At 63.4% G+C, this 25,348-nt stretch overlaps 1 protein-coding gene across 3 annotated transcripts; it reads right to left on the bottom strand.

The window, feature by feature from the left end:
* Nucleotides 1-859: 859 nt before the first annotated feature.
* On the bottom strand, nt 860-25,042 carry PLD2 (phospholipase D2). 3 transcript variants are annotated; one of them, XM_065570528.1, is made up of 24 exons: nt 24,650-25,042; nt 22,158-22,278; nt 21,742-21,872; nt 21,158-21,300; nt 20,624-20,723; nt 17,359-17,424; nt 17,025-17,083; nt 16,040-16,132; nt 15,811-15,963; nt 15,216-15,365; nt 14,957-15,040; nt 10,319-10,397; nt 10,139-10,249; nt 8,581-9,007; nt 7,394-7,512; nt 7,136-7,249; nt 6,405-6,509; nt 6,208-6,296; nt 5,419-5,532; nt 5,194-5,243; nt 4,096-4,230; nt 2,836-2,989; nt 2,566-2,683; nt 860-1,761 (listed from the first exon to the last, which is right to left on the bottom strand). In XM_065570528.1, the coding sequence occupies exons 1-24, from the start codon at nt 24,809-24,811 to the stop codon at nt 1,537-1,539; spliced, it is 3,102 nt and encodes a 1,033-aa protein (XP_065426600.1). In that variant the 5' UTR covers nt 24,812-25,042; the 3' UTR covers nt 860-1,536. The 3 variants fall into 3 exon arrangements, with proteins under 3 accessions (XP_065426600.1, XP_065426601.1, XP_065426602.1); XM_065570529.1 differs by lacking the exon at nt 7,136-7,249; XM_065570530.1 differs by lacking the exon at nt 7,394-7,512 and having other exon boundaries at nt 8,840-9,007; nt 24,650-25,041.
* Nucleotides 25,043-25,348: the final 306 nt, after the last annotated feature.

The following is a 25,348-nucleotide window of genomic DNA, read 5'->3' as shown; positions in this document are numbered from 1 at the left end:
TTACATTGTGCCTCTTCATATAACCTTGTGGTGGGTCTACCCACGTGTGACCTGTTTTCATGGGACTTTGTATCAAAGCCTCATTTAGAAACTTTGCATTGCCCTTGGTAGAATATTATAGCCCCTAAGGATAGAATAACATAGAAGAAAAATTTCTGTTTGCTAGCAGTAGAACAAGAGCTCTCCCCCCCACCACTCTTAATCAATTGCCCTGTTGAATGAATGAGGTGTGGATGAGCAAGGCAGGGAAGGCAGCACCTCCAGACAGCCTCAACTGTTGAAGAGGGGCTGGGAGCCAGACCCAAGAACAATAAAACGTGTCAAGTGGGCTCATGAAAGACAAGCAGACATACTGACGGCCTGGGGGGTTAGAAGCAAGCACCTTCTTTTGGAAACACCCTCTTTGCAGCATTGGGACAACACTCAAAAGAAAGCAGCACAAAGGACCAATGGACACAGACACAGAGTTTGAATCTGGTCTAGATTTGCATAAGAGGGAAGCGGCTATAAAAGTGAGGTGTCTTGCAGAGGACCCCGGGTCTCGTCTTGTCAACATGGGAGCATCGATCCGGATCGGCAGAAGCCCGGCTCCACCCCCTCCCCCATCTAACTCACCTGGCCAGTGAAGTTAAGGGGAGCAACTAATTGGTAACAACAAGACGGAGTGTGTTTGTGTGTGAGTGTGAGTGTAAGTGTAATATATGCGTATGATACAGTGTTAATAAATACATGTATCACTAATAAATGTGGCGTTCTGCCTTATTCCCCCTGAAAAGATCCTGTGCAGGACTTTAAGTACAACAGCACCCGCAGGGGCCGTCCCCCGGGACCCCGGCGCGGAATAACCAGAGAGACGGGCCACGGTTGCAGCGCGTTTATGTAACAAACCATCTCAGAGAAGCAGGTTAGGAGCTGGTCCCGTGACAGGGGGATGGGTGCTGCCAGGGAGCAAACCCCCAGGGACCCCCCCTTGCCCGCCCAGCCCTCTGTGGGCCACCCTGCGGGTGACCCCTTTGACCTAGCAGCCTGCGGGGTAGATCCCGGGGCGTGGGCGCGTCCCTCCCGTGCCTGCCTCCAGCCTCCCCACGGTGAGCGGGAGGAACCCAGGCAGCAGTAGTGTTGTGTGGGGCCGGGCGGCGAGGGCTCCCGCTGGCCGGGGGGTGCCCAGTGGGCGAGGCCGGGGTGACACTCAGCGGTTAGTAGTGGCAAGGAGGGGGTGTGATGCGCCTCCCCCCCCCGTGGGAAGTCGGCCTCTGGAATGTAGTGACGGGGGGAGGTGGGGAGCGGGGCGGTGGGGGCGGGCCGTCCGCCAGGGGTGAGCTGGTGGCATGCTGCGCTGCCGGGCGGCCCTGCCCGTGGGATTTGGGGGGCTGTGCCAACGGGCAGGGAGAGGGGCTGCCCCTGGGCGGGCAAAGAATTGGTCCCAGCCCCCCTCACCGGATGGAGGGGGGGGTCTCTGGTCACCGCCCGGGGTGGGGTGGAGCGGGCACGCCCCCCGGGCAGGGAGAGGGCACGCAGCTCCGGCCCCGCGGGCACCTACGTCCACACCTCCACGGGGATCATGCCCTCCTTGCTGTTGAGCGGGGGCAGGAGAGACTCCTCGGCCAGGAACCGGAGGGGGAACTGCACCACGTGGCCCCGCACCTGGGCCAGGTGTTGGCGGGCCAACTCCGGGCTGACGCCGGCCAGGTTCTGCACCCCCGCGTACCCCCGCAGGGCCCGGAGTGACGGCACCGCGTTGGTGGGGAGGCAGCGGAACACCTGTGGGGGGCGGGGGAGCCATGGGTCAGAGCCGGGTGGGGCTGGAATCCACACCCACAGCGCCCCTCACTCCCGACCCGCAGCCCCTGCCAGCCCAGCCCTGCCCCCCAGCCCCGCCGGTGCCCCTCACTCCTGACCCGCAGCCCCTGCCAGCCCAGCCCTGCCCCCCAGCCCCGCCGGTGCCCCTCACTCCTGACCCGCAGCCCCTGCCAGCCCAGCCCTGCCCCCCAGCCCCGCCGGTGCCCCTCACTCCCGACCCGCAGCCCCTGCCCCCCCAGCCCCGCCGGTGCCCCTCACTCCTGACCCGCAGCCCCTGCCAGCCCAGCTCTGCCGGTGCCCCTCACTCCCGACCCGCAACCCCTGCTAGCCCAGCCCGGCCTTCCCCCCAGCTCTGCCGGTGCCCCTCACTCCCGACCCGCAGCCCCTGCCAGCCCAGCTCTGCCGGTGCCCCTCACTCCTGACCCGCAGCCCCTGCCAGCCCAGCTCTGCCGGTGCCCCTCACTCCCGACCCGCAGCCCCTGCCAGCCCAGCCCTGCCCCCCCCAGCTCTGCCGGTGCCCCTCACTCCCGACCCGCAGCCCCTGCCAGCCCAGCCCTGCCCCCCCCAGCTCTGCCGGTGCCCCTCACTCCCGACCCGCAGCCCCTGCCAGCCCAGCCTGCCCCCCCCCAGCTCTGCCTGTGCCCCTCACTCCCGACCCGCAGCCCCTGCCAGCCCAGCCTGCCCCCCCCCAGCTCTGCCGGTGCCCCTCACTCCCGACCCGCAGCCCCTGCCAGCCCAGCCCTGCCCCCCGGGCTCCCCACACACCTGATCATAGATGTTAGCGTTGCTCAGGGCGGTGGCTTTCCAGACCCCGTGGAAGAAGTGGTCACTGACTGGATCCTGGATGTTGAGGCTGGAGGCGCCCGACTGCCCCAGAAGCGACCTGCGGAGAAGGGCCCAGTGCTGAGATGAGGTGCCCGTGCCCAGGTACCAGCGCAGCGGGGGGGCGTGGGATTGCGCCCCGTGTTTCCAGGGCGAGGGGCACGCACAGAGCTGGGGGTGTGGCCAGCAGGCCTGCGGGCGGCGCACACCCACCTGAAGCAGTCGAGGCGCAGGCTGAGTGCGAATTTCCCCGCCTGGTACGGCTCCCCGTCCATGAGCGACGGGACCAGCTCCGTGTCCTCCACCAGCACGGCCAGCTCGCTGTCCCGCCTCCCCAGCAGGCTCCGGTCGTTGATGTTGGCAGAGCCTGGGGGGGCAAAGGACGGATCAGAGCTCTGCCGGTGCCCCTCACTCCCGACCCGCAGCCCCCTGCCACCCCTAGGACCCCCCGCAGCTCTGGGGTGCCCCTCACTCCTGACCCGCAGCCCCCTGCTAGCCCGGCCCTGCCCCCCCAGCTCTGCCGGTGCCCCTCACTCCCGACCCGCAGCCCCTGCCACCCCTAGGACCCCCCGCAGCTCTGGGGTGCCCCTCACTCCCGACCCGCAGCCCCCTGCCACCCCTAGGACCCCCCGCAGCTCTGGGGTGCCCCTCACTCCCGACCCGCAGCCCCCTGCCACCCCTAGGACCCCCCGCAGCTCTGGGGTGCCCCTCACTCCCGACCCGCAGCCCCCTGCCACCCCTAGGACCCCCCGCAGCTCTGGGGTGCCCCTCACTCCTGACCCGCAGCCCCTGCCACCCCTAGGACCCCCCGCAGCTCTGGGGTGCCCCTCACTCCCGACCCGCAGCCCCCTGCCACCCCTAGGACCCCCCGCAGCTCTGGGGTGCCCCTCACTCCCGACCCGCAGCCCCTGCCACCCCTAGGATCCCCCGCAGCTCTGGGGTGCCCCTCACTCCCGACCTGCAGCCCCTGCTACCCCTGGGTTCCCCCCAGCTCTGCCGGTGCCCCTCACTCCTGACCTGCAGCCCCTGGCAGCCCGGCCCTGCCCCCCCAGCTCTGCCGGTGCCCCTCACTCCCAACCCGCAGCCCCTGCTAGCCCAGCCCTGCCCCCCCCCAGCTCTGCCGGTGCCCCTCACTCCCGACCCGCAGCCCCTGCTAGCCCAGCTCTGCCCCCCCGAGCTCTGCCGGTGCCCCTCACTCCCGACCCACAGCCCCTGCCAGCCCAGCCCTGCCCCCCCGAGCTCTGCCGGTGCCCCTCACTCCCGACCCGCAGCCCCCTGCTAACCCAGCCCTGCCCCCCACCAGCCCTGTCAGTGCCCCAGTGGAGGGGACTGGGGCCAGTGGGTTAAAGCCGGGGGGGGGCTGGGAACCAGGACTCCTGGGTTCTCCCCGGCTCTGGCAGCAAGTGGCCTTTCATGGGTTACAGGCGGAGAGAGGTGGGGGGCCAGGACTCCTGGGTTCGCGCCGGCACTCACCGATGAGGACGCGGCGGTCGTCGGCGATGAGCATCTTGCTGTGGATGTAGACCAGCTCGGTGATGAGGGTGCCGCTCAGCTCCCCGTGGGTGCGCAGCCCGCAGATGGAGATGTAGTTCTTCCACTCGTCCCCGACTGCCGGGGGGGGGGGAGAATGCGGGTTACTCAGCCCCCCAGGGTGCCAGGGCTGGGGGTCCTGAGCTCATGGGGGGCTGGGGTCCTTCCTTGGCCAGCGTACTGACCTCCGACATAGCCCTCACTCCTGGGTTCTCTCCCCGGCTCTGGGGGGCGAGTGGGGGCTGGTGGGTTAGAGCAGGGGGGGCTGGGAGCCAGGACTCCTGGGTTCTCTCCCGGCTCTGGGAGGGGAGTGGGGGCTGGTGGGTTAGAGCAGGGGGGGCTAGGAGCCAGGACTCCTGGGTTCTCTCCCCGGCTCTGGGGGGGGAGGGGGGGCTGGTGGTTAGAGCAGGGGGGACTGGGAGCCAGGACTCCTGGGTTCTCTCCCCGGCTCTGGGAGGGGAGGGGGTCTGGTGGTTAGAGTAGGGGGAACTGGGAGCCAGGACTCCTGGGTTCTCTCCCCGGCTCTGGGATGGGAGTGGGGGCTGGTGGGTTAGAGCAGGGGGGGCTGGGAGCCAGGACTCCTGGGTTCTCTCCCCGGCTCTGGGAGGGGAGTGGGGGCTGGTGGGTTAGAGCAGGGGGGGGCTGGGAGCCAGGACTCCTGGGTTCTCTCCCCGGCTCTGGGAGGGCAGTGGGGGCTGGTGGGTTAGAGCAGGGGGGGCTGGGAGCCAGGACTCCTGGGTTCTCTCCCCGGCTCTGGGAGGGGAGGGGGTCTGGTGGTTAGAGCAGGGGGGGCTGGGAGCCAGGACTCCTGGGTTCTCTCCCCGGCTCTGGGAGGGGAGGGGGTCTGGTGGTTAGAGCAGGGGGGGCTGGGAGCCAGGACTCCTGGGTTCTCTCCCCGGCTCTGGGAGGGGAGTGGGGGCTGGTGGGTTAGAGCGGGGGGACTGGGAGCCAGGACTCCTGGGTTCTCTCCCCGGCTCTGGCAGGGGAGGGGGAGGGGGGGTCATAGAGGAGCTCGGCTCTGCCCCCCCCCCCGACACTCACTGGCGGCTTTCAGGCGGCACAGGATGGAGGAGTCGCCCCGGCAGAGCGTCCTGGGGGAGAAGGAATGAGGCAGCCGGTGAGTGGGGCCCCTGTGCCCCCACACAGTTCACACTGCCCTGGGCCCCCTCCCCACATAACACTAGTTCTGGGCTCCCCTTCCCCCCTCCCCAGTGGCTTCCCCAGCCGCCGCCTCCTCCTCCTCCCCCCTTGTGACCCCCCCCGTACCGGTAGGTGAAGTGCAGGATGGCCTGGATCGAGTTCCCCCCCCCCTCGGCAATGTCCCCCTCGAACCCGGGCAGCAGGGGCAGCAGCACGAAGACCCGGAACCGCGTCTGCTCTCTGGGGGGACGGACGGACAGGGAGACGTTACCCCCCCCACACCCACAGGGAGAGCCCCTCCCCCGCGGGGGCTGGGGTCCCGGAGTTAGTCCTGCCCCCCTTCCCCCCTGCGCAACATGAGCCGCGTCCCCCTCCCCAGGGCCAGTCCTGGGGTCCCCCATCCCCTCCCGGTGCCAATCCGTCCCCCCCCCACAGCCCACCACAATAGAACCCTGCCCCCACCCTCGCCCCGGGGCCTGACAGACGCCGGATCCCCCCCCCGCCGTGGGGTGACAGACGCCGGGTTCCCCCTCCCCTGGGGCCTGACAGACGCCGGGTCCCCCCCCTCCCCTGGGGCCTGACAGACGCCGGGTTCCCCCTCCCCTGGGGCCTGACAGACGCCGGGTCCCCCCCCCGCCATGGGGTGACAGACGCGGGGTCCCCCCTCCCTTGGGGCCTGACAAACGCCGGGTTCCCCCCCCGCCATGGGGTGACAGACGCCGGGTCCCCCCTCCCCTGGGGCCTGACAGACGCCGGGTCCCCCCTCCGCCATGGGGTGACAGACGCCGGGTTCCCCCCCCCGCCATGGGGTGACAGACGCCGGGTCCCCGCTCCCCTGGGGCCCGACAGACGCCGGGTTCCCCCCCGCCATGGGGTGACAGACGCCGGGTTCCCCCCCCCCCGCCATGGGGTGACCTGTGGGCGCGCAGGATGCGGCTGACGATGGCGTCCCCCACCGTGTTGAGCACTGCCCGCCCGTCCGCACAGCTGATGAAGAACTGGTTCTGGGGGGAGACGGGGAGTGAGAGCCGGGCAGAGAGACCCCCCCGGCCCAGCCCCCAGGCCCCCCCGGCTCCCAGCCCCCCCGGCCCAGCCCCCCAGCCCAGCCCCACCTCGATGTAGATGTAGTGCTGGCTGGTCTGGATCACGCTCAGGTAGGCGTTGTAGATGGAGCACTCGTGGGTCCCGGCTGACCAGCGATCCACCGAGCGCAGCACCTGGGGGGGCCGGGGGGCAGGGTGAGGGGACCCTCTGCAGCCATCCCGTGACCCCCGGCCCCCTACTACCTGCCCAGAACTGCGTGTCCCCCACCCCCTGAACCCATCGCATGACCCCCTGAGATCCCTAATGCCCTGGGCCCATAGGGTGACCCCCGGGACCTTTAACTCCCTGGGCCCATTGGGTGATCCCCCCCCCATTCCCTGGGCCCCTAGGGTGACCTGCCCTCCATTCCCCGGGCCCCTTGGGTGATCCCCCCCCATTCCCTGGGCCCCTAGGGTGATTCCCCCCCCCATTCCCTGGGCCCATAGAGTGACCTGCCCCCTGTTCCCTGGGCCCCTAGGGTGATTCCCCCCCCCATTCCCTGGGCCCCTAGGGTGACCTGCCCTCCATTCCCTGGGCCCCTAGGGTGATCCCCCCCATTCCCTGGGCCCATAGAGTGACCTGCCCCCCGTTCCCTGGGCCCATAGGGTGACCCCGGGACCTTTAACTCCCTGGGCCCCTAGGGTGACCTGCCCCCCGTTCCCTGGGCCCCTAGGGTGACCTGCCCCCCATTCCCTGGGCCCCTAGGGTGACCTGCCCAAGCTCCCTGCCCCATTCAGTGCCCCCCGGGGCGCCCGCTGACCTGCACGTTGGCGAGCTGGGCGCCGGCGAGGGGGCCGGGCAGGCGGTGGGTGGCACCAAGCGACTTGGGCACCAGGCAGGGGTACTCCGGGCCCCGGTACTTGTTTTTCACTGTCTGCAACGGGACGGGAGGTGGACGGGGAGATCGCAGGTACCACCCCCCCCCCCCAGGGACAGGGACCCACCCCGGCCTGCCCCGCTGTTCCCCCCGCGCCCCCCACAACTTGGGCCCCCAGGCAGGCTCCCGGCGGCCCCGGACCTTGGTGAAATTCCAGCGCTGGATGAAGTGACGGGCGACGTCGCGGGCGGCTCTGCCGTGCACGGCCACCCCCACGTCCCGCCAGGGCATCCGGGGCATCCGGGACCTGTCGATGAAATCTGACCCCCGGGGGGAGCCGGTCAGCAGGAGGGCAGGGGCCGGTCGGGTGACCCTTGACCTCCCCCCACCCCGGATGACCCTAGAACCCGTGTCCAAAGAGCCCCTGGAACAATCCCCAGCCCTGCTTGTTGGCCATCCCGAATCGAAGGGACTTTTCTGAGCAACTCACTGGCTGGGCCTGGGTCACGTGGGCTGCAGGGTGGAGTTGGGGGTCAGACCCCACCCAGTGGGGGAAGAGGGTGCTTTGTTGCTAAGGGGAGGTCCACTTGAGCTCCCTCGATGGAAGGGCACAGTTAAGGAGATGTAACGCTTTCACAGGAACAGTTAAGGGGATGTAATACTCTCAGGGGTACAGTTAAGGTGATGTCAAGTTCTCAAGGGCTCAGTTACCGGGGTGTAATGCTCTCACGGGTACCGTTAAGGGGATGTGATGCTCTAACAGGCACCGTTAAGGGGGTGTAACACTCTCATGAGCACAGTTAAGGAGGTGTAACATTCTCAGGGGCACACTTAAGGTGATGTAATGCTCTCAGGGCACAGTTAAGGGGATGTAACACTCTCAGGGGCACAGTTAAGGGGATGTAACACTCTCAGGGGCTCAGTTACCAGGGTGTAACACTCTCAGGGACACAGTGACCAGGGTGTAATGCTCTCAGGGACACAGTTATGGGGGTGTAATGCTCTCAGGGACACAGTTATGGGGGTGTAATGCTCTCAGGGGCACAATTAAGGAGGTGTAATCTCTCATGGGCACCGTTAAGGGGATGTGACGCTCTCATGGGCACCGTTATGGGGGTGTAACGCTCTCAGGGGCACAATTAAGGAGGTGTAATCTCTCATGGGCACCGTTAAGGGGATGTGACGCTCTCATGGGCACCGTTATGGGGGTGTAACGCTCTCAGGGGCACAGTTAAGGGGGTGTAAAGCTCTCATACACACACCAGTGGCAGAGTTAAAGGGATGTAGTCCCTAGTCAGCCCCAGGCACCCACTGGCTGCCACGCACACTGCCAAGCCCAGCCCCCCCACCCCGGCCCTAACCCTAACCCCCCCCCAACCCCTGATCACCTTCGAAGGGCCGGTCGAGCTGCACCCAGTCCTTGGTGATGAGGTTGCTGTAGTCCTTGCCCAGCCAGAGTTGCTGGTTGGCTGCCAGGTCGACGGGCAGCTCATCCCCAAGGAGCACCCCGCTCGGAGGGAGCCAGAGCCCGGCGTGGGGAGCGGGGTCCAGAGAGAGATGGGGGGAGGCAATCGGGGGGAGAGAAGCTTGGGGCCCTGGGGCAGGCGGCTCCCCAGGAGAGGAGGGGGCCGAGTGGGGGGCTCTGACCTTGGTGCCGGGGGGCAGGTCGGTGAGCCGGTAGTGGTGGTCGTCCCAGCGCCCGTAGGCCAGGTCCAGGCCGCCGAGAAAGGCCACGCTCTGGTCCACCACCACCAGCTTCTCGTGGTGAGCCCACAGGAACACGACGGACGAGACGTGGTCAGGGTGGCGCATCACCTGGGCCGGGGGGGAGACAGCTCAGAGACCCTTCGCCTGGGTCCCGTCTCCCCTCCCCGGGCCCACTGGGGGCGAGCGCCCTGCGCTGCCCTCCCGGACGCCTGGGTCCCATTCTCAGGGGCGAGCGCCCTGCGCTGCCCTCCCGGACGCCTGGGTCCCATTCTCAGGGGCGAGCGCTCTGCATTATCCTCCCGGATGCCTGGGTCCCATTCTCAAGGGCGCGCGCCCTGCGCTGCCCTCCTGGACGCCTGGGTCCCATTCTCCGGGGCGAGCACCCTGCGTTGCCCTCCCGGACTCCTGGGTCCCATCCCTTGTCCCCAGGGCCCGCTGAGGGCGAATTTCCCACGCTGCCATCCCGGACGCCTGGGTCCCATCCCTTGTCCACAGGGCCCACTGGGGGTGAGCGCCCTGCGCCGCTGTCCCAGACACCTGGGTCCCATTCTCAGGGGCGAGCGCCCTGTGCCACCGGTCCCGGACACCTGGGTCCCATCCCTTGTCCCCAGGACCCACTGGGGATGATTGCCCTGCGCCGCCGTCCCAGACACCTGGGTCCCATTCTCAGGGGCGAGCGCCCTGCGCCGCCGTCCCAGACACCTGGGTCCCATTCTCAGGGGTGAGCGCCCTGCGCTGCCGTCCCGGATGCCTGGGTCCTATTCTCAGGGGCGAGTGCCCTGCCCTGCCGTCCCGGACACCTGGGTCCCATTCTCAGGGGCGAGTGCTCTGCGCTGCCCTCCTGGGTCCTATTCTCAGGGGCGAGTGCCCTGCCCTGCTGTCCCGGACGCCTGGGTTCTATTCTCAGGGGTGAGCGCCCTGCGCTGCCCTCCCGGACGCCTGGGTCCCATTCTCAGGGGCGAGCGCCCTGCGCTGCCCTCCTGGACGCCTGGGTCCCATTCTCAGGGGCGAGCGCCCTGCGCTGCCCTCCTGGACGCCTGGGTCCTATTCTCAGGGGCGAGTGCCCTGCGCCGCTGTCCCGGACGCCCGGGTCCTATTCTCAGGGGCGAGTGCCCTGCGCCGCTGTCCCGGACGCCCGGGTCCTATTCTCAGGGGCGAGTGCCCTGCGCTGCCCTCCCGGACGCCTGGGTCCCATCTCCCAGTCCCCTGTTCTGCGTCCCGGATGCCTGGGTCCCCTACCTTAATGTTGGGGTGCAGCAGCATGAGTGCCCGCTTGCTGTAGCCGCTGTTGATCCCCAGGGCCAGCTCCACCTCCTTGAAGAGCAGCACGCAGACCCGCACGCCCTCCTCCTGGGGGGGGGCAGGCAGGGCATTAGGGGGGGCGGGGGGGCCTGGGGACCCCCCCGCCGGGGCACTCACCGCCTTGTGCTTCAGGAGGATGTCCAGGCGCCAGTCGTCCGTCTGCGCCGGGCGCTTCAGGTGCATCTCGGGGCTCAGCCTGCCGGCAGAGAGGGGCCTGGATCGTGGCGGTTTCTGCCCTCCCCCGTCGAGATCCCGGCTCTCTGGGGGCCCCTGCTCCGAGCCCCGCCCGGGTCCCTTCACTGCATTCGCTTGGGTTGGAGCTCGGCTCCGGAGCCGGCGCCATGGGGGGAGTGTCCCAGAGCAGGTGGGACAAACGCCCGGCAGGGCGGGGCTGGGGCTATTGGTCCCGGCTCAGTGCGTGGGGCTGGACCCCTCAAGGTCCCACGCTCCCGGGAGGGGTGTGGGGCCGGGCCCTAGAAGGGAAGGCAGGGACGAGGTTGGGGGGCAGGCAGGAAGGGTGGGGAGGGTGAACAGCGCAGAGCCCTGGGGGTCAGAACCCGGGGGGGCAGAGGGTGCGTGTGAGGGCCAGGGCCCTGCGTGTAGATCAATCTCTGATAATTTTCATATGACTTTACATTGTGCCTCTTCATATAACCTTGTGGTGGGTCTACCCACGTGTGACCTCTGTTTTCATGGGACTTTGTATCAAAGCCTCATTTAGAAACTTTGCATTGCCCTTGGTATAATATTATAGCCCCTAAAGATAGAATAAGATAGAAGAAAAATTTCTTTTTGCTAGCAGTAGAACAAGAGCTCTCCCCTCCCCCCTTAATCAATTGCCCTGTTGAATGAATGAGGTGTGGATGAGCAAGGCAGGGAAGGCAGCACCTCCAGACAGCCTCAACTGTTGGAGAGGGGCTGGGAGCCAGACCCAAGGACAATAAAACGTGTCAAGTGGGCTCATTAAAGACAAGCAGACATACCGACGGCCTGGGGGGTTAGAAGCAAGCACCTTCTTTTGGAAACACCCTCTTTGCAGCATTGGGACAACACTCAAAAGAAAGCAGCACAAAGGACCAATGGACACAGACACAGAGTTTGAATCTGGTCTAGATTTGCATGAGAGGAAAGCTGCTATAAAAGTGAGGTGTCTTGCACAGGACCCCGGGTCTCGTCTTGTCAACATGGGAGCATCGATCCGGATCGGCAGAAGCCCGGCTCCACCCCCTCCCCCATCTAACTCACCTGGCCAGTGAAGTTAAGGGGAGCAACTAATTGGTAACAACAAGACGGAGTGTGTTTGTGTGTGAGTGTGAGTGTAAGTGTAATATATTATATGCATATAATACAGTGTTAATGAATACATGTATTACTAATAAATGTGGTGTTTTGTCTTATTCCCCCTGAAAAGATCCTGTGCAGGACTTTAAGTACAACATTATTGGTGGAGAATGCGAAAGGGGGAGCAAGCATAGAACCCACAGTTATTATAAAACTGGTGTGCACAGCGCCAGCTTTAGCAAGCCTGGCACTAGAGGAAAAAGAGCGTAAACTTTCAGTTGATTAACCAAACTCTGAAGGATATAGGAGTTTAGGTATAAATTGTGTTCATGACTGAGCTAAAGAGGAGAACTTAGTGTTTCTCACTCTGATCCGGGGAAGGATTAACCAGACTCTGAAGGATATAGGAGTTTAGGTTTAAATTGTGTTATAGAGGTACATACACCCTCAGCCGTAGCAAGGCGGAGCTAAAGAGGAGAACTTAGTGTTTCTCACTCTGATCCGGGGAAGGATCTAATCCGGGGAAGGATTTGTATAATTGGTGTATGAACCCTCGGTGGTAGCAGACCAAGTAATACAGAGGGAAGCTTAGCGTCTCTCCCTCTGGCCCAGAGTGGGTTAAAAACATAAGATGCAGATCTTGTTCTGTTAAACCAAACTCTGAAGGATATAGGAGTTTGGGCAGTGTAGTGTGGTTTTTGTTTGTTTGGTTTTTTTTGTAAGTAATATTGTGGTAATTTCACAATTTTAAAGAAAATGTTTAAGAAACGGAACCAGGAAGGGTGGGGGCTAGTTGGAAAGCCCACCCTCCTTGCTAAATTGGTAGTGGAACAAGGCTTGTGCCCATGGAAAGGAACTGTTTATTGAAAAAAGCAGGATCGGGCCCAGGCAAGCAATAGATAGAGAAACTGAAAAACAGGTTGGGTACAGAGAGTTAAAACAGCACTCTCAAATCTTACAGCAGCAGTAACATCAGGAAAAGAAACATTTGAGACCCCAGAAGGGGGCAGACCTTTGGGACCCCTCTGGAGATTGGGAAGGGGGATATTTGGGATATTTGGGTAAATTCCTCCTCCCAGGGCCAAAATGCCGTTGAAACAGTTAACAACAGTGCCTGCTTCTGCCTCAGATCTCCAGGCCATGGCAAAATGGCTGGAGATTTTAAAACAGAAATTTTTTTTCTAGATGGAGTGTTAACGCCCTTTTACTGAGAGAAAGGGAGGATTTACACTCACAAGAAATGCAGCACTTAATTAGCATTTGTGCAGCCCCAAGTACCAAACACACTGTGGCAGAGACCGAGCAGGGTCTGCCGTGGTGGGAGCACTGTGCTAATTTGTTTCCAAGCTTCTATCTTTCAGGCTCTGAACCAGAACATCAGGAGAGCTGGTACCAGCTGAAGAGTGATAAAATACCATGGTTATAGTGTCATGACAAAGTCTGTGTTCAGTGTTCTGTGTTGCATGTTCTGTGTCTGTCTCTGGTGGTGTCCTGTGCTAGCATTGGGTCCAGAAAAAGAAGGGATACTACACTAGACAGGGCAAATGTCTTTTCCTCTCTCTACTTCCCCCATGTCCATCCAATTTATCAATCACCCCTTGTGTCCAAAAGACTTTGGTTCCCAGTGCATCAGGTTTATTTGTTGTTAGGTTCTCTAATAGTCATTTTGTTGTTAATTTTTGTTATTAATACATTTGTATTGTTAGTTACATTTGCTTGTATTATTATTAATTCCACACTTTCCTCTATGCCCTCCGATTCTTCTTCCCGAACCCTAGAGGGTAGTTCTTGGGCCCCCATAACCTGTAAGACCTTGGCCCATAATTGTATGGCCCCATCTTTCAGGTCCCCAGAAACCTCTGAGAACAACTGTTAAAAATAGGAAATTCTACAACATTTTAGCAACTGAATGTTAGTTTAAGTCCAAATCAGCTTAACCTTGCATAACAACTGTGGTACTCCTACAAAATCTTATTTGTTGTGTGTGCTTAAGAAGGTCCTGACCTCAGTGACTTTTATTGTTTGATGGCTATTGCAGCATCAAACTTGGGCCTCATTTTGTTTGTCAATGTACCCAATTATTGGAATGGTAATGGTTTTGTTGTATTTCCAATTATTATAATTATAATTGCTTGCATTTGTGTTTATGTTATATCTGGTGTTTAGTCAATTGTAATAGTTTTAGTTATATTCACCTGGTTATAATTGTTTGGCTTGTTTGCAACAAATACAAAAGATTCATATGGTGACCACTCAAGAATTGTTCTTGAGAGGTCAAAAGGGGGACAATGTAGATCAATCTCTGATAATTTTCATATGACTTTACATTGTGCCTCTTCATATAACCTTGTGGTGGGTCTACCCACGTGTGACCTCTGTTTTCATGGGACTTTGTATCAAAACCTCATTTAGAAACTTTACATTGCCCTTGGTATAATATTATAGCCCCTAAAGATAGAATAAGATAGAAGAAAAATTTCTTTTTGCTAGCAGTAGAACAAGAGCTCTCCCCTCCCCCCTTAATCAATTGCCCTGTTGAATGAATGAGGTGTGGATGAGCAAGGCAGGGGAGGCAGCACCTCCAGACAGCCTCAACTGTTGGAGAGGGGCTGGGAGCCAGACTCAAGGACAATAAAACGTGTCAAGTGGGCTCATTAAAGACAAGCAGACATACTGACGGCCTGGGGGGTTAGAAGCAAGCACCTTCTTTTGGAAACACCCTCTTTGCAGCATTGGGACAACACTCAAAAGAAAGCAGCACAAAGGACCAATGGACACAGACACAAGAGTTTGAATCTGGTCTAGATTTGCATGAGAGGAAAGCTGCTATAAAAGTGAGGTGTCTTGCAGAGGACCCCGGGTCTCGTCTTGTCAACATGGGAGCATCGATCCGGATCGGCAGAAGCCCGGCTCCACCCCCTCCCCCATCTAACTCACCTGGCCAGTGAAGTTAAGGGGAGCAACTAATTGGTAACAACAAGACGGAGTGTGTTTGTGTGTGAGTGTGAGTGTAAGTGTAATATATTATATGCGTATGATACAGTGTTAATGAATACATGTATCACTAATAAATGTGGTGTTTTGTCTTATTCCCCCTGAAAAGATCCTGTGCAGGACTTTAAGTACAACATGCGGGGCAGCAAGGGGTCAGGCCAGGGCCCTGCGGGGCAGCAGGGGAGCAGGCCGGGGCCCTGGGGGAAGCGGGGGGGGGTCAGGCCAGGGCCCTGGGGGGTGGGCCGGGGCCCAGGGGGGCAGCAGGGGGGGGGTCGGCCAGGGCCCTGGGGGAAGCAGGGGGGGTCAGGCCAGGGCCCAGGGGTCGGGCCAGGACCCTGGGGGGCAGCAGGGGGGGGGTCGGCCAGGGCCCTGGGGGAAGCAGGGGGGGGTCAGGCCAGGGCCCTGGGGTCGGGCCAGGGCCCTGGGGGGCAGCAGGGGGGGTCAGGCCAGGGCCCTGGGGGGCAGCAGGGGGTCGCTCACCACCAGTCGGTGATGTAAATTTCCTCCTTCGCTTGCATCAGTGCGTCGCCCACAGCCGCAAAGTACCCAGCGCCGTTCACGAACCTGCCACGGGGGGTGGGGAAGAGACTGGAATCTGGTGACCACCAGGAACAACCCCCACATCTGCCCCCCACTAACCCCCGATTCCCCGGCACCGGGACCTGCCCTATCTCCCTCCCCCAACCCTCTCCACACGGGATCCCGTCCCCTCCCCCTGCACAATCCTCGCCCCCCTCACCAGCGGGTGGGGGTGCCCTCGCGGACGGGCGCGAAGGCCTGGTGCCGGTGCAGGTGCAGGAAATCCTCGCCTTGCTCCTGGGCAAGCTCCGTGATCTCCTGCCCCCACCAGCGCGCCTGCCGGTAGCTGCTGCACTTCAGAATCAGCGTCCTGCGGGGGCGGGGGGGAGAAATCACAAACCAGCTCCCACTCCCCTCCCAGAGCCGGGGAGAGAACCCAGGAGTCCTGGCTCCCAGCCCCCCCTGCTCTAACCCACCAGCCCCCACTCCCCTCCCAGAGCTGGGGAGAGAACCCAGGAGTCCTGGCTCCCAGCCCCCCTGCTCCAACCCACCAGCCCCCACTCCCCTCCCAGAGCCGGGGAGAGAACCCAGGAATCCTGGCTCCCAGCCCCCCCTGCTCTAACCACCAGCCCCCACTCTCCTCCCAGAGCTGGGGAGAGAACTCAGGAGTCCTGGCTCCCAGCCCCCGCTGCTCTAACCCACCAGCCCCCACTCCCCTCCCAAAGCCGGGGAGAGAACCCAGGAGTCCTGGCTCCCGGCCCACCCCCACTGTCGCCACCCCCCCCTTTGGCAGGGTGGAACCCCGGCGTCCGGACCTGGCGGTGTTCTCGATGCGGACCCCGTACTTGCTGTCGGTGGATTTCTTCCCCACCATGACGCTGAATCCCGGGTCAAAGAGCAGCACAAAGGAGACGACCCCTGACTCCGGCTTGAGGTACAGCAGGAAGGAATCCTTCACCACCAGCCACCTGGGGGGAGACAGGGTCCCGTGAGCAGGGAGGGGGCCACACAGACCCCAGCCCCCCCCCGGCCCTCCCAGCTCACCTCTTCGACCAGCGGTAGCAGATCTGGTGGCGCCCACAGCAGTTGAGCCCCTGGATTCGGTGCCCGCCAGAGCGTTTCAGGATCATGCCCTCCCTGCGGCAGGAGCCAGGTCACTGGGGAGAGAACCCAGGAGTCCTGGCTCCCGGCCCCCCTGCTCTAACCACCAGTCCCCACTCCCCTCCCAGAGCCGGGGAGAGAACCCAGGAGTCCTGGCTCCCAGCCCCCCCTGCTCTAACCACCAGCCCCCACTCCCCTCCCAGAGCTGGGAAGAGAACCCAGGAGTCCTGGCTCCCAGCCCCCCCTGCTCTGACCCACCAGCCCCCACTCCCCTCCCAGAGCCGGGGAGAGAACCCAGGAGTCCTGACTCCCAGCCCCCCCTGCTCTAACCCACCAGGCCCCACTCCCCTCCCAGAGCCGGGGAGAGAACCCAGGAGTCCTGGCTCCCAGCCCCCCCTGCTCTAACCACCAGCCCCCCACTCCCCTCTCAGAGCTGGGAAGAGAACCCAGGAGTCCTGGCTCCCAGCCCCCCCTGCTCTAACCACCAGCCCCCACTCCCCTCCCAGAGCCGGGGAGAGAACCCAGGAGTCCTGGCTCCCAGCCCCCCCTGCTCTAACCCACCAGCCCCCACTCCCCTCCCAGAGCCAGGGAGAGAACCCAGGAGTCCTGGCTCCCAGCCCCCCTGCTCTAACCACCAGCCCCCACTCCCCTCCCCAGAGCTGGGGAGAGAACCCAGGAGTCCTGGCTCCCAGCCCCCCCTGCTCTAACCCACCAGCCCCCACTCCCCTCCCAGAGTCGGGGAGAGAACCCAGGAATCCTGGCTCCAAGTGGCCCTCGCTCTCCCCCCCCAACTCACGCCCCTACTGTGTGTGGGAAGCTACCCTGGCTGGCTGCCCTCGCCCCCCTGTACAGGCTCCCCCCCGAAGTGGTTGCCCTGGTGGCTGGCAGGGTGGCAGGTCCCTGGGCAGAGAAAGTAAACTGGACTCACAGGCCCTTGGGTCCCAGGTCGGGGATGAAAGAGAGCTGGCTGACATCCAGGAACTCCGCCTGCAGGGAAGAGAATGGAACCCAGGAGTCCTGGCTCCTCCCCCTCCCCTTTAAGCCACCAGCCCCCACTCCTCTCCCAGAGATGGGGAGAGAACCCAGAAGTCCTGGCTCCCAGCCCCCTCTGCTCTAACCCACCAGCTCCCACTCCCCTCCCCGAGCTGGGGAGAGAACCCAGGCGTCCTGGCCACCAGCCCCCACTCCCCTCCCAGAGCAGGGGAAAGAACCCAGGAGTTCAGGAAGTTGAAGGGGGAGCTGTGGGGGGGCCAATACGTTACCATGGCGTGGTAATTGCGGTAGAAGGACATTTCCAGCAGGGAGTTCAGGTAGCTCTCAAGGTACTTCTGTGGGGAGCAAGGGGAGGAGTGAGAGTCCCCCACCAAGTGGCCTGGACCCCCACCCCACACACACATCCCCTGCTGTCTTCAAGGGCTCCCCATCTCCCCGTTCCTCCCTCCCTAAATCTCCGCTCCCCTCACCGGCAGAGGGATAAACCTCCCTGGTTTGTACAGAACCAGGCCGAGATCTACTAGCTCTAAAATCTGCCAGGACCCAGGGACCGGACAAAACCGCTTCAGTTCCCTAGCACCAGATCCTGCTTCCCTTGGTCCATGAGTCCCTTTTCAACGCCGGACGTGCCGAGAAACCCGGGCCTTACCCGGCCAGCGTGTTTAGGGTAGGTGCATCTGACTAATTAAAATGCTTTCACTTGACATGAATTCAACTTTCCACCTGAGTGCAGTATGACACCTGAGGTGGGTCAGAGAATGGAACCCCAGAGTCCTGGCTCCTTCCCCCCCGCTCTAACCACCAGCCCCCACTTCCCTCCCAGAGCTGGGGAGAGAACCCAGGAGTCCTGGCTTCCAGCCCCCCCCTGCTCTAACCCACCAGCCCCCACTCCCCTCCCAGAGCCAGGGAGAGAACTGTGACGCTCTGTACCTCGGGGGAACACCCTACACCCCCATGTTCATTGTTGTAAAATTATTGTGTGGTATCCAATGCAAAGTTTGTATGTTGGGTGTCTTCGGAAGGCTCATGATTCACTGAACATTGTTGTTACAGTAACGTTATAGGTTATAATTTCATGTGTATAGTTATGAGGCTGAAAATGTGTCCTCATGGCTTAAAGCAAACCCAGGCAAAAACTCTCCAGAAGCAGAGAGGCAGTTCACACCTCATCAGGGCAGGTGTGCCCATATTTAAAAAAGGGAAGAAGGAGGATCCGGGGAACTACAGGCCAGTCAGCCTCACCTCAGTCCCCAGAAAAATCATGGAGCAGGTCCTCAAGGAATCAATTCTGAAGCACTTAGAGGAGAGAAAAGTGATCAGGAACAGTCAGCATGGATTCACCAAGGGGAAGTCATGCCTGACTAACCTAATTGCCTTCTATGAGGAGATAACTGGGTCTGTGGATGAGGGGAAAGCAGTGGACGTGTTATTCCTTGACTTTAGCAAATCTTTTGATACGGTCTCCCACAGCATTCTTGCCAGCAAGTTAAAGAAGTATGGGCTGGATGAATGGACTGTAAGGTGGATAGAAAGCTGGCTAGATCGTCGGGCTCAACAGGTAGTGATCAACGGCTCCATGTCTAGTTGGCAGCCGGTTTCAAGCGGAGTGCCCCAAGGGTCGGTCCTGGGGCCGGTTTTGTTCGATATCTTCATTAATGATCTGGAGGATGGCATAGATTGCACCCTCAGCAAGTTTGCAGATGACACTAAACTGGGAGGTGTGGTAGATACACTAGAGGGTAGGGATCGGATACAGAAGGACCTAGACAAATTAGAGGACTGGGCCAAAAGAAACCTGATGAGGTTCAAGGACAAGTGCAGAGTCCTGCACTTGGGACGGAAGAATCCCATGCACTGCTACAGACTAGGGACCGAGTGGCTAGGCAGCAGTTCTGCAGAAAAGGACCTAGGGGTCACAGTGGACGAGAAGCTGGATATGAGTCAACAGTGTGCCCTTGCTGCCAAGAAGGCTAACGGCATTTTGGGCTGTATAAGTAGGGGCATTGCCAGCAGATCGAGGAATGTGATCGTTCCCCTTTATTCGACATTGGTGAGGCCTCATCTGGAGTACTGTGTCCAGTTTTGGGCCCCACACTACAAGGAGGATGTGGAAACATTGGAGAGAGTCCAGCAGAGGGCAACAAAAATGATTAGGGGGCTGGAGCACATGACTTATGAGGAGAGGCTGAGGGAACTGGGATTGTTTAGTCTCCAGAAGAGAAGAATGAGGGGGGATTTGATAGCTGCTTTCAACTACCTGAAGGGGGGTTCCAAAGAGGATGGAGCTCGGCTGTTCTCAGTGGAGGCAGATGACAGAACAAGGAGCAATGGTCTCAAGTTGCAGTGGGGAGGTCTAGGTTGGATATTAGGAAACACTATTTCACTAGGAGGGTGGTGAAACACTGGAATGGGTTCCCTAGGGAGGTGGTGGAATCTCCTTCCTTGGAGGTGTTTAAGGTCAGGCTTGACAAAGCCCTGGCTGGGATGATTTAGTTGGGAATTGGTCCTGCTTTGTGCAGGGGGTTGGACTAGATACCTCCTGAGGTCCCTTCCAACCCTGATCTTCTATGATTCTATGAACCCGGCCCAGCCTCACAGGAACAAAGGATGCTGTCCTAGGCAGCAACAAAAGGATCTGTTAGACTCTGAGTGAGTCACCCCCCTTCCCTTGGTCAGTGTGGGACTGCGATGAGGTAATGCTCACCTGACTCTGAAGGGGGGGCGGGAACCAAGAAGGAAAAAAGGACATGATCAAAGGGAGAGAATCACAGAAGATCAGGGTTGGAAGGGACCTCAGGAGGTATCTAGTCCAACTCCCTGCTCAAAGCAGGACCAATCCCCATTTGCCAGGCTCTTCCTCTCTCTTCCACCTCCATCTACAGACATCACCCCCCAGCGACTGAAGCGCTGATCAAAGGGGAGAGCCTGGCTGAAGGGCAGCCAGCCAGCCTGTGGTGAGAAGCACCTAAGTTTGTAAGGACGTTGGAAGCATTAAGATCGGCTAAGAATGCACTTTGCTTTTATTTCATTTGCCCAAATCTGACTTCTTGTGCTTTGACTTATAATCACTTCAAATCGTTCTTCATAGTTAATAGATCGGTCTGTTTGTTCCACCTGGAGCCGTGCGTCTGGTTTGCAGCGTGTCAGAGGCTCCCCTGGGGAGAACAAGTCTGGTGCATATCAATGGCTTTGTTAAACTGACAAACTCATATAAGCTGGCAGCGTCTAGCGGGCACGACTGGGCACTGCCAGACGGAGGTTCCCAGGGCTGTGTCTGGGACTGGAGATATCGGCGAGTGTCATTCGGTTGCACAACCCAAGGAGCAGCTGACATGCCAGAGGCTGTGCGTGAACAGCGTAAATCAGGGATGTAATGCTGTCCGGCCTGCCTCCCGGACTCCTCCCCGCCCCCCAGAATTCACACGGGGGCTCCCCAGCACCCACAGTCGCCCCATGGGGCCCCCCACGGCCCTTCCTAGCCCTGGAACCCCCAGAACCCCCCACCCTCCAGCATCCCACCCCCCTTCCCCCTACCTGTTTGCTGGAGGGGCGTCTGGAAGTGCCATCACCCCCATGGGGCAGGGCGGGCATCTCCAGAGAGGTGGCCTCTGCACGGGACCCATGGAAAGCAAACCTGGGGAGGGGGGTGGAATCAGAGATGGGGTGAGACTTAGCGGGGACAGACCCCTGCCCCATTCCCCACCCCCCTGAGCCAGCCAGTCCCCGTCCTGGGGCTGGGTGGGAGCCGGCGCCCCCTAGAGGGGACAGACCCCTGCCCCATTCCCCGTCCCCCTGAGCCAGCCAGTCCCTGCCCTGGGGCCGGGGGGGAGCCAGCACCCCCTAGAGGGGACAGGCCCCTTCCCCATTCCCCCACCCCCCTAAGCCAGCCAGTCCCCGCCCTGGGGGGGTTATTCTAGGATGGTTTGGGGCAGCTCGTGGCTTTGGAGACCAATCTAGGGCTCAGGAGGAGGCATGTGGGGCAGCAGGGACCGGGGCCCTCACAGTGCTGGGGGGGGGGAATTCCTGTGGCACAGGCCCCATTGCGGGGGGGGGGGGGGGGGGTCGGACCTGGAGAGGGGCAGGAAGCTCATGAAGATTTTGTGTCTCATCAGGTCACGGTGCAGCTCCTGGAAGTGCTTGAACTTCTTCTTCATGGTCCAGGTGAAATCCCCGTGGGTCAGTCGCAGGGAGTACAGTGTGCTTGGCCGGATCTGCGGGGAGAGAACCCCGGTGTCCGGGCTGCCAGCCCCCCTGCTCTAACCCCCCCAGCCCCCTCCCCTGCCAGAGCCGGGGAGAGAACCCAGGAGTCCTGGCTGCCAGCCCCCCCTGCTCTGACTCACCAGCCTCCCTCCCCTCCCAGAGCCGGGGAGAGAACCCAGGAGTCCTGGATCCCAGGCCCCCTGCTCTAACCCCCCAGCCCCCTCCTCTCCCCTCCCCTCCCCTCCCAGAGCCGGGGAGAGAACCCAGGAGTCCTGGCTCCCGGCCCCCCCTGCTCTGACTCACCAGCCCCCACTCCCCTCCCAGAGCCGGGGAGAGAACCCAGGAGTCCTGGATCCCATCCCCCCTGCTCTGACTCACCAGCCCCCACTCCCCTCCCAGAGCCGGGGAGAGAACCCAGGAGTCCTGGCTCCCAGCCCCCCATCCCCACTCACCTTGGAGCCGGTGGTGTAGCGCTCGGTGCCCTCCACCCGGGCAGTGACTGGCACCCCCTTGGCAAACACTGGCCCCTGCGACTTGAGCGGCTTCAGGTCATAGACCACCAGGAAGGGGTAGAGCGGACCCCCTGCGGGATGGACGGACGGGTCAGGGTGGGGGTAACCCATGGACCCCCCCCGTCTCCCTCCCCCACATGCACGGAGGCAGCAAAGCCCCCTGCTAAGTGCCAGACATGGACACACTGAACCCCAGTTCGGGTGGGCCAGGCACCAGGATGCCTGGGTTCCTGGGGAGGGTCCTGACACTCAGCCCTTGGCCGCAAGGGTCGGCTGCCCACCCCCCACGCCGTGCCAGGGAGCCGGAGACTAAAGTCCTAGCCCCCCCCACCTTCCCCCGGGGCCTCCCCACTCACCTGGCTCCTCGCCCTCCCGCAGCCCCTCCACTTCGTCCCCATCCACCTGCAGGTCCGAGGCGTCCAGCGAGCTGCCCCCCGCGAAGGGGCCAGCCAGGGTCTGCATGGTGCCGGTCTCTGCCTGGAGAGGAGCGGAGATGGGGATGGGGAGAGAATCCAGGAGTCCTGGCTCCTAGTCTCCCCTGCTCCAACCCACCAGCACCCTGGCGACGGGGAATCTCTGGGGTGGGCAATTTCCTCATGCAGCCGAGGGGGGGGACCCAAGAGTCCGAGAGGAAGAATGGGGAGTGCAGCCAGGTCTCCAGCAGGGCATCGCTGGGGGGATAGGACCCAGGCATCCGGGATGGCAGTGCCAAGGGTGGGAGGGGGGCAGGCGGAGAGATGCTTTGGCTGGGTTTCCTGGAACAAATTCCTGGAGGGGGTGTCAGGCCAGGCTCCCCCGCCCCCCAGGGCAAGCAAGGGCTGACACAGGTTGATCTGTCGGTGACGTGGGGGGCATTGTGGGGTTAATTGGGGGGAGCGGCTCCCCCCGGCTGTTTATGTAACAGCGGCTCCTGGCCTGCAGCCCAGACAGTCACTATGGGGACGGGGGGAGGGGGGGGTTACAGAGCAGAGCTCGGGGGGCACTGGTGGGGGGGCTGCGCTAGTAGGGGGCTGGGGACGGCCTCTGGCTGCAGCCCCTCCTCCCCCCAGCTAGGCCATCTGCGCTCCCAGATCCCTTTCCTCTGAGCCCCACAGGCCCCCCGCCCCTAGTCCTCCCCCACTCATCATCCTGCCCCCCAGCCCCCTGCCAGCCCCCCAGTCCACCCCGTCCCACAATCCCCCCGACCCACCTGTGCCCCCCAGTCCCGCCAGCCTCAACCCACAGCCCTTGACAATCCCGCCCAGTGCCCCTCAATCCTGCCCCACAGCTCTGCCGGTGCCCCTCACTCCCGACCCGCAGCCCCTGCCCCCCCCAACTCTGCCGGTGCCCCTCACTCCCGACCCGCAGCCCCTGCCAGCCCAGCCCTACCCCCCGCCCAGCTCTGCCGGTGCCCCTCACTCCCGACCCGCAGCCCCTGCCAGCCTGGCCCTGCCCCCCCCAGCTCTGCCGGTACCCCTCACTCCCGACCCGCAGCCCCCTGCCAACCCTGCCCCCCCCCAGCTCTGCCGGTGCCCCTCACTTCCGACCCGCAGCCCCTGCCAGCCTGGCCCTGCCCCCCCCAGCTCTGCCAGTGCCCCTCACTCCCGACCCGCAGCCCCTGCCAGCCCAGCCCTGCACCCCCCAGTTCTGCCGGTGCCCCTCACTCCCGACCCGCAGCCCCTGCCAGCCCAGCCATGCCCCCCCCCAGCTCTGCCGGTGCCCCTCACTCCCGACCTTCAGCCCCTGCCAGCCCAGCCCTGTCGGTGCCCCTCACTCCCGACCTGCAGCCCCTGCTAGCCCAGCCCTGCCCCCCCACCAGCTCTGCCGGTGCCCCTCACTCCCGACCCGCAGCCCCCTGCCAACCCAGCCCTGCCCCCCAGCCCTGCCGGTGCCCCTCACTCCCGACCCGCAGCCCCTGCCAGCCCAGCCCTACCCCCCCCCAGCTCTGCCAGTGCCCCTCACTCCCGACCCACAGCCCCTGCTAGCCCGGCCCTGCCCCTCCAGCTCTGCCGGTGCCCCTCACTCCCGACCCGCAGCCCCTGCCAGCCCAGCCCAGCCCTGCCGGTGCCCCTCACTCCCGACCCACAGCCCCTGCTAGCCCGGCCCTGCCCCTCCAGCTCTGCCGGTGCCCCTCACTCCCGACCCGCAGCCCCTGCCAGCCCAGCCCAGCCCTGCCGGTGCCCCTCACTCCCGACCCGCAGCCCCTGCCAGCCCGGCCCCCCCCCCCCAGCTCTGCCGGTGCCCCTCACTCCCGACCCGCAGCCCCTGCCAGCCCAGCCCAGCCCTGCCGGTGCCCCTCACTCCCGACCCGCAGCCCCTGCCAGCCCGGCCCCCCCCCCCCAGCTCTGCCGGTGCCCCTCACTCCCGACCCGCAGCCCCTGCCAGCCCAGCCCAGCCCTGCCGGTGCCCCTCACTCCCGACCCGCAGCCCCTGCTAGCCCAGCCCTGCCCCCCCCAGCCCGCGGTTGTAATTAGCAAACAGAGATTTTGAGTCAGTTCCGAGTCACGTGGGGGAGCGGGGGTGGGGGGGGGGTGTCTGGTGGCCGGGGGATGGGCAAAGAGCGGCTGTGTCCCCGCAGCCCCCCCTCATGTGGCTGCATCTGGGGAGGGTCCCGTCGCGAGGGAGGAGCAGGGGGCTGAGCTCCGCCCCGGGGGGGGGGTCTCTGGATAACGGGGAGAGGAGAACGGGATCCCCCCCCCAAGAACGAGCTGGACCCTCCCCTGGTTATGGGGGGGGACCCGATCTAACCCCCCCCCGGGAGGGACCGTCAGCAGCAGCAGCGACCCCCAAGGCGAGGGGCGTCCCGGGGGGGGGCACGAGGAGGGGGTCTAGGATCTCCCCCCACCTTGCGGGAAACCCCGACACTTACCCAGGGGTCTCCCCGCCCGGCCCCACAGCCTGGGGGTGCGCGGCTGGGTGGGTCCCGCGGCGCTGGGCCGGGAAGGGGAAGTTGTGGGGGGAGCTTGGAGCGTGTCCCGGGACAGCCCAGACCAGCCTCCTCCCCCTGCCAGCCAGACACACCCTGCCCCATAGACGGGAGGGGGCGGCCCGCGGCCTGGGGGGTCCCCACCACGGGAGCAGGGACCGGCTCTGGGACCCCCCCCTCGGAACGGGGCTCCAGGGAGACCCTACAATAACAAACCCTCCTGCGCTGCTCTGGGCACCCCACGGCCCAGCCCCAGTTGTGGGGCCCGTGGGGCCAGATCCCGGCAGCTGCCGGTGCCCCTCACTCCCGACCCGCAACCCCCCCAGCTCTGCCGGTGCCCCTCACTCCCGACCCGCAGCCCCTGCCAGCCCAGCCCTGCCCCCCCCCAGCTCTGCCGGTGCCCCTCACTCCCGACCCGCAGCCCCCCACTAGCCCGGCCCTGCCCCCCCCAGCTCTGCCGGTGCCCCTCACTCCCGACCCGCAGCCCCCTCCTCGCCCAGCCCTGCCCCTCCCCAGTTCTGCCGGTGCCCCTCACTCCCGACCCGCAGCCCCTGCCAGCCCAGCCCTGCCCCCCCAGCTCTGCCGGTGCCCCTCACTCCCGACCCGCACCCCCTGCCAGCCCAGCCCTGCCCCCCCAGCTCT

Source organism: Chrysemys picta, chromosome 16 (genome assembly GCF_011386835.1).
Source record: "Chrysemys picta bellii isolate R12L10 chromosome 16, ASM1138683v2, whole genome shotgun sequence".
Classification (NCBI taxonomy): Eukaryota; Metazoa; Chordata; order Testudines; family Emydidae; genus Chrysemys; species Chrysemys picta.
This window is presented reverse-complemented; position numbering and strand designations above follow the sequence as displayed.

What these genes read in the sequence shown, in the direction of transcription:
- PLD2 (XM_065570528.1), bottom strand. Translation starts at nt 24,811, where the DNA reads ATGGGGCAGGGTGTGTCTGGCTGGCAGGGGGAGGAGGCTGGTCTGGGC. An exon ending in CTGCGCCTCGACTGCTTCAG is followed by an intron (nt 2,684 to 2,835) that starts GTGGGTGTGCGC and finishes CCTTCTCCGCAG; the next exon opens with GTCGCTTCTGGGGCAGTCGG. An exon ending in ACGCTAACATCTATGATCAG is followed by an intron (nt 1,762 to 2,565) that starts GTGTGTGGGGAG and finishes CGCCCCCCACAG; the next exon opens with GTGTTCCGCTGCCTCCCCAC.